Source organism: Betta splendens, chromosome 14 (genome assembly GCF_900634795.4).
Source record: "Betta splendens chromosome 14, fBetSpl5.4, whole genome shotgun sequence".
Taxonomy (NCBI): domain Eukaryota; kingdom Metazoa; phylum Chordata; class Actinopteri; order Anabantiformes; family Osphronemidae; genus Betta; species Betta splendens.
Window position 1 is genome coordinate 14,625,630 of NC_040894.2, and position 11,460 is coordinate 14,637,089.

The 11,460-nt window shown below is 39.2% G+C and overlaps 1 protein-coding gene across 2 annotated transcripts; it reads right to left on the reverse strand.

Annotated features, from left to right (window-relative positions):
• Positions 1-1,048: 1,048 nt before the first annotated feature.
• hnrnpl (heterogeneous nuclear ribonucleoprotein L) lies at positions 1,049-11,149 on the reverse strand. Of its 2 annotated transcripts, XM_055514562.1 has the most exons (14): positions 10,990-11,148; positions 9,402-9,520; positions 8,901-9,138; positions 8,459-8,546; positions 8,256-8,350; positions 7,333-7,405; positions 3,346-3,381; positions 3,066-3,134; positions 2,727-2,977; positions 2,513-2,634; positions 2,013-2,214; positions 1,869-1,926; positions 1,504-1,599; positions 1,049-1,409 (listed from the first exon to the last, which is right to left on the reverse strand). In XM_055514562.1, exons 1-14 carry the CDS (start codon positions 11,071-11,073, stop codon positions 1,351-1,353), a joined length of 1,590 nt encoding a protein of 529 aa, XP_055370537.1. In that variant the 5' UTR covers positions 11,074-11,148; the 3' UTR covers positions 1,049-1,350. The 2 variants fall into 2 exon arrangements, with proteins under 2 accessions (XP_055370537.1, XP_055370538.1); XM_055514563.1 differs by lacking the exon at positions 1,049-1,409 and having other exon boundaries at positions 1,504-1,618; positions 10,990-11,149.
• Positions 11,150-11,460: the final 311 nt, after the last annotated feature.

The window sequence follows — 11,460 nt, forward strand, 5'->3', positions numbered from 1 at the left end:
CGATGTTTAATGTGTATAACAGTTTAATGGTATAAGCACATAGATGAATTGAGGCGTCGTCTTTGCATACGATATGCGCATAAGGCCGCGGACGGAGGTTAATAGACGAGACCTTCATTGATTTGGAGTCAGACTTAATCGTATAGTTAGATATATTGTTAATCTGCCGATGTCAGTTATGGAAAATTGGCCTCAGGATTTGATGACAAGAAATATTTTCTCAATGATTTTTTTCTCTTCTCTTCGCTCGTTTGCATTATTTCAGATTTTAAAGTTAGCTGATTTTATTACAATTTTTTTAAATCCGAGTTTATTCCAATAGATTTGTGGCTTGTTTCAGTTTGAGTGTCTCTAGGTCTATTCTGCATCAGTTCCATCATTTCCTCTATTTCCTGTTGAGGACACCCAGGTCCTTGAGCTCAGAACTTCCACCTCAGCAGCACTCTGTGCCATTGCGTGCTGCTTAGGGTGTGAGAAAGAAGGCCCAGTTTCACCCTCCAACCCTGAACAAAGTGTCACGCCTGACAATTTGCATTGCCTCACCCCAGGGAGGGAGAGCAGAATACTCAGGGAGAGAGATGGAGTGAGGAGAAACACCGCAAAGAACCAGAGCACATCACACAGGGTCAGTACAGACATACGTTGGTTCAGGGAACTGCCTCTTGAAGTTGGAAGACAGCAGTATGGTGGAAAGACACCATCCCCTTCAGCACAAAACCGTTCCACCCACAGTGTTACTGCTGGTCGTTCCTCTCCACAACCATCAGATTATACAATATCACTACAGTGTAGAGACGTGTAATAATTCATACAATAGCTGAAACACTTTCCCACTGTTGGGAGTTTATGTTACCTTTAAATCAGGTAACAAACCCACTGGATATTTAATCTAAGACAGTAATGCAAGGGCAAAATTAACCTACCAATTGTTTTTGCATACTAACAATGGAAATAATGCAAATCACTGGATAATAATCACAATACTTCTTAGTTAGGGTGACAACAAAACATTTTCTTAAAAATGAAGAAAAAATAAGACACAATAAAGTCATGTCTGTAAATGAGCTGACCAGTTTAATCAGTATTCACCTTGTGGCTCCTTGTCAACATTGTAAATTTATTTCTCAGGGTAGTGCATGTTTTTTTTTTAATCTAATGTTGTGAACATATAAAATAAACAGAATTGGAGTGAAAGTTAAAAGATTAACCTTAAAGTTACAATGTTAAATGTTAAGTTCAATGTTGTAAAAGACATAAAGACATTAATCGTCAATACTGGCTGATGGGACGAGACAGAACAACTGCAGGAGACACTTGCAAAGACACAAAACATTAGAGAGAACACAAGGTTCAGTTTGCATGGTGTGTGGTTGAGAAACACAGTTTGAGTGTATATGGGTAAGGCCCACCTGAAAGGGAATGGGAAAACATTTAAACAATAAAGGTAAGAACATCTGTTTTAAAAACGTGTGCTGGTGAATTCTAACCTATTCCATTACTTACTAGGGTTTTTCAGCTGGTAATGGTTCATCATAGCTAGGGCCTCCATGGCATCATTGATCGATTCCCACTCCAGCAGACCAGATGAACTCCGCTCACCTTGTGTGCCACACAAAGGCTAAGTAGGATTATCAATATCAATACAGTAGATATAAACTGTAAACTAATTAAATGAAGAGATCTGTATAGATTTTACAATCACTTAATAATTAAGATGAAGCAGATAGCTGCAGTAGGACCAAAATAATACAGGTAACACTAATTTTGCCATTTTTTAAAAAATCTATATGCAAAACCATTAGAAAAAAACACTTTATCTTAAAATCAGTTTCAACTATTGTTCAGTCCATATGCCATTTATTACTCACTCTTTCCAGTAAAAAGCTTCACACTTGTTGGGCTCTTAATGCCCACTTCATCACAGATCTAGAAGAGAAGGATCAGAGAAGGTGGTTCCTGAAGCACATTGTTGCTGTTTTTTGTGCTGGATGAACACTCATAGGTCTCGTTACCTGGTTGAAGATTTCTACGGATATGTCGGGCTGTGCATTGAAGAAATGAAGGACATTGCTGGGGTGCTGTATTCGGTTTTTGGCTGCTTGCTCTGGAGAGGTGAAGCGATTGTTGCGGGATCCATGGAAATCTTTAAAGCTGCTAGTGTTGTCCTCTAACTGGTAACACTGTCCTGGTACGATAGCTTGCTGTTTGGACACACTGTCACAGAGAGACATGACCATCACCACATCAGGATAAATGAGCCTCAACCAAACTCATTAATCCAACAGGTCATTTCACACTCACCCAGCTGTACCCACAAGTAATCTGAATATTTAATGGCGTTGTTCAATCAACAAATGTGCCTTATTTACTTCAGTGCACAGTGTACTACATTTGTAACTTTTTGACCAAATAATGCACAAAAACAAGTTAATTCTAATGTTTACCACACATTTTCATACTAAACTATAAGATATATAAAAGGTTTTGTGAAGGTTTTGACAGTTTCACTTACCAAACGTTAAGTTTCTGTCCAAAAAGGAAGTTATTATTGAGGTGTGTGATGGCCCTGTCTACAGAGTAGCAGTCTCCCATCTCCACCATTGCTGCCCCAGGTTTACTCTTCATGAACTTAATCTGATGTGGAAAAGCATCAGGAATGAGATCAATTTGAAAAAAATGGCTGAAAGTATCAGTAACGCTCCAACAGTTAGATTCCTTTGACATACCCTTTCTACATTGCCGTACAGACAGAAGATGTTGAAGACCTTGTCAGCGTTGATCTTGGAGGGCTCAAGACCATATACCATAAGAACTGGGGAGTCGGCATGAGGGCCGTATTCAGGGGGTGGTGGTCCGTAACCAGAGCCATAGCGCTGGCCCCCACGACTGCGTCCACCCATCCCTGGCCCTATTCGTTGGTGGGGGGGAGGGCCGAAGCTGTCATCATTGTAGCCATGATAGCCTCCTTGTGGGCCACCTTAATTAAAGAGGAAAAAACAAGGTACAGGTAAAGACCAGGGATGTAATCGGAGTATGTTAGAGCAGTATCTTTAGTGGACGTTTACCATAATCAGGTGGGTGGTCGCCCAGAAGAGCAGGCTGTCTCTGTCGTTTGTTGGGATTAGCATTAGGATCTAAAATGGCAAAATAAAGTTGGCTATCATTTACATCAATCAATTAACCTTTTGCTGTGTGCAGAAGCCTGTGCTAAACATTATGAGTACATGCAAGTGTCCCTACTACCACTGTTAAGTGTCTGCAGGCTTTCTTTTGTTATTTAACATAATGGAGATTTTTCTCTCATTTTGACCCATATCTGCCATCCAAGTACAAACACACACAGACCTTGTGAATTGTTCCAATTGCCTTCACCATCAGCATCTGTGCAAGCACACATATACACATCAAATCCAAAATAACATGAAAACAGAGAAATTGGCACCACCATAACATATTTTTATATGCTAAAAATCTATGTGAACTACAAACAAAAGATTCAATTACGCATCAACACTATGAGCAGTAGCTGCAGTCTAAGCATGTTTTATTGAGGACTATGGGGATTTAACAGTTTATACAAATCAGGATAAAACAGAATAACATCAAAAGAGAAAATACAAACATTTCAAGACCCCTGTAAAAATGATTCAAAATTCAACATTCAAAAACAATTAGCCTCAATCCAAAAGAACAGATATGTGATGTCTTTGCATCAACTGTACTTTACACTGGACAGTGCTGTATCTCAAGTTTAGCAGAACAATAGTCTACTCTTTGCTTTGTAGGTTATCACCTTTTCAGTCATTTCATTACTTGGCTCTGGTGTAGCTCATCAATGTTGCGTACATGTTTACTTGCTACAGTATAATTGCACGTGAGGTTTTAAAAAGGCTAAAGTTTTCATTTTGACAAGCAGGCACAAAGGTGTCTGTCTTAAACTCCATAAAAGTAAGTATAAAGCCACTATAAAAGAATGTGCCACTGTGAGTAAAGATAACTTAGGTACTGTAACTACTCAAAAAAACAACACACCACTTTCATGAGCGTGTCTGCAGAGGATGTATGTATTAAACATGCAACCTGATAGAATTCACAAAACAAACAGGAATAAAATTCTTGAGCCTTATTCCATTACAACAAAGACAACAAAGAAAACTTTTTGTGGCCACAGTACGTTATGATGAGTCAATGAACAGTATGGAAACCAAGTAAACACAGATCCTCAAAGCTAGGTTTGTGAAACAATTCTAGCCCTCAAATGTTTTTAGTGTGCAAATCCTATTTTTCAGCGTTGTTATTGTTGATTAAAGAGATAATGAGGTATCATTAGAATGACGGCTTAATTATTTAAAGACAACATTCTAGTTAGTTTAGTTTCACAATATCTTTACACTTTAAACCATCAATTCAGATTATTCATTCATTACTTGCAAGTACTTACAGCACCACACATGGAGCATTGGACACAGTGGGCAGGTGGGGTGCAATCTTCAGCAAGGATGCTACCCGCCAACCTCCGATTCCAGCATTAACTCATGCTCCCTCCTTTCTTCTTTCCTTCCTTGCATCCCAACCACCACATAAGAAAAGTAAATCCACAGGTCCATGCTCGGCCTTGACTTGCTGCCAGTTTGTTTGGGAAGTTGCTATCAGAAGCTCGATTCCAGCTTACCGTGTTTTGAGCACATTTGCACCATTTGAGAGGGCTGTCAGTCAACAGACACACTGAGCCAAACCTGTATCACACGGGAGGCGTTAATGGCATCACTTTTGGCCAGTGGCAAAAAAAGAACGCAGAAACAACACAGGAACAGCACAGAGAGAGGGGAAATGGGGAGGTAGGTAGAGGGGGAAACAGAACACCAGAGTCCACAAATGCAGAAAGCTTTGGAAAAAGAATTTTGAAATCTGTTTGCCTCAGTGCCTGTATGCTTCATAGGTGTTTGATGCTTGTGTCTTCGTAGGCCCCCCATCTTCTCATGTAAAAATAGGCGTTCACATGATGCTTGCTTATTTGGTTTAAAGCTGTCAGCCACTTGCAAAGTAAAAAAGGCATCTAGTACTTGAATAAGTCTTTTGGAAAAGCTGCATGATGGTATGATGCCATAGAGGCTGAACTCTGTGTGTTGCCATGGATGTTCAACATGTTGTGTTGTCGCATTGTGTTCGGCAGAGGAAGGCAGCGATGAGGTGAATTAGCATCTGAGACAAAGAATGGCGTCTTTTTTGGTTTATTGCCCCAGTATGTGGTGTCATCTGTTCCCTGGTCAGGCTGAGTGTGTCTGAAAAGACGTCTGTTGCTCTCTGTGGTTGTGTTATGGCAGGCACATCCCAAGGACTATGAGGCGTAGTCACAACCGCCACACCTGACTCCCACCATCATGATCATCGTCATCAATGTGCTGTGTCAAAATGATTCCTCGAAGCTCTGCAGATGACATGTGCTGTACTGGTGGTGGTGGTGGTGGTGGTAGATGCTTATCTGTGGTGGATATGCGTGGTGTCTGTTTGCGTGGTTGCTGGAGTATTTTTGTCCCTTAAACTGAAATGATGACTAGTGTCCACCACAGAAAATAAAATGGATTCCCATGTCAGGTGGTGGAGATAGGGGTGATGATAGACTTGGAATAAGGAAGCACTGAGTTGAGGCTGTGTTCCGATGTTTGTTGCACCACTGTGTCCGATGTGTACGACAGAGCTGGTTTACATTTGCTGTGGCTGTGGGTGCTGTTATACTGCGGCAGTAGAAGGCGCTGCATCTTTGCAGCATGTGTCTACTTAGAGCTTGACGTAAGCCTGTGAGTTTGCACAGTGAGGACACAAGGAGTACCTCTGGTTCATAATGCAGCACAAACTAGAATATGAAGAAGGTCTTAGACTGACACTGGTTGTTCACAATTAAATCAATCTACATTTCGGGATTTGGTGGAAACCCATGCCAAATAATTAATTCCTTTGTCTGCAATTAGGTTCTAAAGACCAGTCAAACACTATAGATGACTAACAAGAATCTAGGGAAAATGTATATGCATTTAGGAGTTGACTTTACCTTGATCTGTGTATGTAAAGAGAAAAACTTGTCACATGTCAAGTTAGTGAGAAAGCTCCTTTACATAGTGTGTCAGAAATACAATTGTTAGAGTGTAATGACACAGTCAGTGAGAAGCCAGTCCAGACCTCTCATTGACAGGATTTCTGACACACCATTTTAATGACAGTTCATATCGTCCCTAGTTACCTTGTTGGCTGGATGGATCAAAATCATACAATTACTGAGGTCATGGTTCTCTTGGTAAGCCCAAGACATTTAGCAATAATTTACCACCCTTACCTGACTTATCACAATTTAATAGCAATCAAATTTGATAGGAACTTGACAAAATACCTTTTACATCATTAGATTTCACTTATATTGTAAGTCTAGACAGATGGGCACACCTGTTATTAAAACTACATATACAAACAAATACAGTGTGTAGACGTTTATTTACTTTCTAATGTAACAAACATTAAAAGCCCCATGAAATGTACTACTATATGTTCCTGCATGTCATGAGATTTCACTGTTGAGTATATGCAAGATACAAAAAAATAATTTAACCCACTTTCATAAAAAACTTGTTGATTGTTTTCCTTTGTTAACCTCTTAATTGCAGAATAATTGATAATAAAATTCTAAGATGTCAGCCAACATCAACAGGCACTACTGTTTGCAATGATACAGTAACACCCAATATTACAGTCTGGAGTTAGCCATCCTCCTGAGGATTAAATTGTTTGTGCCCCACTTACTGTAGAATAAATTTGTGTGATATCAGATTTCACTGGATCTTTAAACAGGTGTGTCCACTGGTAATTTAAACTCTGGTAAAATCTCCACTATGTTTGAAAAAAAAAAATGCTAACAAGAGTAGTGTCTAGTGTTATCTTGATCAGAGTACGCAGAGACGTGAGCTTGTGCTGCTGTGGCATGCTCTACAGGGAATGTGAACCTAAGTGATGACTGGTGCACCTGCAGAAAGTGACGCCTCATGGGACCTTACACATGCATAAGGCTGGAAATGATGCTGGCTGCCCTGGAGGTTGCTCCTCATGCCCTTACTTTTGCTTGCTGTGTGGCCAGAAAATGCACAGATTGTGAAGGCATCACAGAAATACTGCCTGTGAATACAGACTCATAAGGCATTTTGAATAGAAAAGAAACCATTCATCTATGATCAAAGGCAGTATCTCTGGGAGGCAGAGAACCCTAAACATCTCATACAGTGGCATGAAAGAAAATAAAGAAAGAAAAAAAAAGAGGGCAAGGAAGGTTTGGGTATTGAATGTTACCTTGACCACTTAAGTTGGGGTTTGTGTAGTCCCATGTGTCTTGATCATTCTTGAAGACATTAAGGCGAGCTGGCTGTAGGATTATATTATTACAGGATTACACATGTATACAGGTATAGCTTTGTGTGTACACACCCAAACACACACGCACACACGCGCACGCACGCACGTGCGCACGCACACACACACTTTTTTTGGACACTATGGCAGTTTTAGAAAGCTTCCTAAGTGATCCATCAATCTCCACTTTTCGTCAGAAATTGATGGCCTCCTTACCTTTGTTTGTCATTAATTTTAGAACGACCAACTGTAAAGTCTCTACACCACTTGTGAGCATTTTTGACATCCATGGTTGACTGTCCACACACGTCCGTCAATTGGCAAGGAATTTCAACCATTGGCGACGAGCTGATATGACATCGGCATTCTAAAACTGCATCAGCATCATCAGCCTCTTAAAAATACAGGAGACCATTTGGGGATTGCCCGTGTGTGTGCGTGTGTATGTATATTATATATACACACGCGCGTGTGTGTGTATGTATATTATATATACACACGCGCGTGTGTGTGTATGTATATTATATATACACGCGCGTGTGTGTATGTATATTATATATACACGCGTGTGTGTGTATGTATATTATATATACACGCGCGTGTATATATAATACACAATTATACAATTATACACGCGCGTGTGTGTGTATATTATATATACACGCGCGTGTGTGTGTATATTATATATACACGCGCGTGTGTGTGTATATTATATATACACGCGCGTGTGTGTGTATATTATATATACACGTGTGTGTGTGTGTGTGTGTGTGTGTGTGTGTGTGTGTGTGTGTGTGTGTGTGTGTACATTACATTTTTATTCTCAAGATACAGAGGCTACTCACACTTTGCCACACACCTACCTTGGCATATTCAATCTTTAGAGTGCAACAGCCAGAATAGATGTCTGCCCCACTAAGAGAAGCTTTGGCCCTCTGGGCACTTTGGACTGAATCAAATGTGGCAACAATAAGTTAAGGTACGATAAGGGCAATATGTCCGAGAAACACGTTATGACATCATGGTAAGCCCAAGGTAAACAAAACAGGAGATTTTTAAAAAGGATATTCGACCATTGCCTGAACACCATTTTTTCTGAAGATGACAATTCTCTGTACAGGACCACAGTTGTTACAAATGGTGTAGAGAACATCCTGTTGAGGCACACAAACACATTTACTGTACATAGTACTCATGACATAACAGTTGTTACCAAGGACACTGAACCACAGTTTGTCTGTTAACAGTTTGAACAACTGTTAACAGTAAATAATTAATTCTTCACAGACATCTCTTAATTTGATTTGTTTTCCATATTTTAATTTCAAAGCTATTAAAATATAATAATGTTACGTTGATATTAAAAAAGGCAGCATTTCCTTTAAAAATAATAAACTAGGACTTGAACATTGTGCATTGAAAAAAAGTCAACAGTTATGCTATGAACATGTAATCATACAAATTGAATAAGACATTAACAATGACGCTTGTGTATATAATCACATTACCGTGGTGATAGGATAGATTGGGTTTATGATCGTAAGCAGCAGGACATTGTTGACACTCCGAGTGTCATCAGAGTCTCCTGGCCTGGAGATCTTTTGGCTAGTGGAGTAATTGATGAAGGCAGGGTGGCCAGCAATATAAACCTGGTTCTCTGCTGCATATGTTACCGCATTGCAGGAGCCATTCATGTCCTCATATTCCACCAGGGCCTGGCGTTTCTTGGGCATCATAACAACAAAACTGAGAAACAAATGTAGGAAAAATATAATTAATAGGTAGGCTGGATTAATGGGCCTATTTATACAATCATTGCTATTTTGGCTGAATTACACCAACAACAACCTAATTATTTACTTAAATTCTAAATGATATCTTAAACCAGATGCCCCCATATGACTTGACAAGATGACTGTATGAAGTTATAAATGTTCACAAAACTGCATTAAACCACTTAAAATTCTAATAGATGCGGTGAGAGTATCAGAAACACAAAGGTTTGTTACCTGATGGCACCAAACTCCTGTAAGGCCTCCACCAAGTCAGACTCCATAATTCCATCCACCAAGCCCCTGATGTGCACCACTGGTGAAGGAAGAGGTTTATGAGGGTCATCGTAGCTCTCCTGTAAATTAAATTAGATGACGAGCTCAAAACACTGTAGCCATACCGTTGGAAAAGGAATGGGCGTAGAAATTAGTTGTAATCAAGCAACAAACAGTGAACTGGAGATTAGCGTTAGAAACTGGCTAATGTAATGATTGTCAAAACCTATTAACAAAAGCCATAACGCTACTCTTATTACTATTGTTTTAATAGCTTACATAAAACAACATTTGTCTTGTCTAGTCATTATGTGTTTGTCAAAGTTTTTATCAGTTTAACAGTATTTATTGCAATACCGCATCAAACACAACTGTAAACTGTTTTTTTATATTGGTTTACTATTTAACAGGGTTGGCTAACAGCTGCGTTTTAGCTAGCAGTGAGACAACGTTGAATTTAATTTCCCTTGTATTACATCCTTGTATGTGCTGGACGTTATGTCCTGTAAACTGGACTAACTACAGTATTTTTTAAATTTAATTAATATCTTAATTACGGCATCTTGCCCCAATTCTCATTCCGTTTTAAATGTCCATAAAGAAACTACTTGAATCTGAGTCTCTCAGGTTTAACTTCATCCAATATAGTGCAAATAAATTTGACATTATTCCTCCTGTGTAAAATCACAGCAATGTGCCCTTATCAAGTATATTAAGAAAATGATTTTGTATCTTATAATGTACAGTTCTTGTCCAGTACAACCATGACAAAGCATTAGATACAGTCATCACCTCATCCTGCCTAAATGACCTAATACTGCAGTAATTTATGCCATGTTACAGTACCTGCTTGGCAGATGTGACTCTGTTGCTACTGTATGGTACTTAATGAAGTGAAAAAATGTTGCCTTCTGCAGTAATGCAGCATGATTAAACAACCCATGTGGGCGGTGGATTCAATGCAGACACACTCAGATATATCAGTGTGATATAATTAAATAAATTACATTATATACTTGTGATACAGTTTAAAAAAATAATGAGTGACAACCAAAAACAGGTAAGACTTTAGAGGTGAATCAGTCATTTCAAACAGTGACAATAAATCACAGAAAGGTGAGATGACGGGCTCAAAACACTGTAGCCTGTAGGTGGAAAAGGAATGGGCGTTGAAATTAGTTGTAATTAAGCAACAAAGAATGTAATGATTGTCAAGAATGTCAAAACCTATTAACAAAAGCCATATCGCTACTCTTATTACTATTGTTAAAATAGCTTACATAAAACAACGTGATTTGTCTAGTCATTATGTGTTTGTTAAAGTTTTTATCGGTTTAACGGCATTCATTGCAATACCGCAACAAACACAACGTAACTGTTGTTTTTATATTGGTTTACCAATTAACAGGGATGGCTAACAGCTGCGTTTTAGCTAGCAGTGACACAACGTTGAGATACTTTCTCAAGCTCAGTTCCTTATTTTAAATACAACGCCCTCCATTTCAACTTAACAGAGCAGCGAGCATCAACGCAAGAAGGAAGCTCTAACCGTTGTCATTCCTCCGTCCTCGGTTTTCTGTCTTTTCGTTGCTCTGCCACCTTCTCCGTAGTATCGGCCTGCAGCAGCAGCCATGTTGTCCTGTATCCTGTGCCGGACAAGTGATGCATTCACGGTGTAGGAAAACGGAATACTGTTTGTACACTAAAATGCAACGACTATTTTTATTTGTTTTGAACACATGCCATCCGTCGATAATGAAACCTTCGAGGTCACACCATTATCTTTATGATGGTCAGTATAATTCTTCTTCTAAATTTGCAAGAGAAGCAACCTTGCCACTTATTTAGATAATAGCGCTGTAATATTCTACTTTCTATGGCGTTTATGAATGCGACTGCATAACATCACACCATGCACGCGACGTTATTGGCTTATTTAGCCTGTCAATTATTACCACCCTCACCTAAATTGGAGCTTGGATTGGTTAGACTAGCTTTTGCTCTACTCAGTGAATGAGCA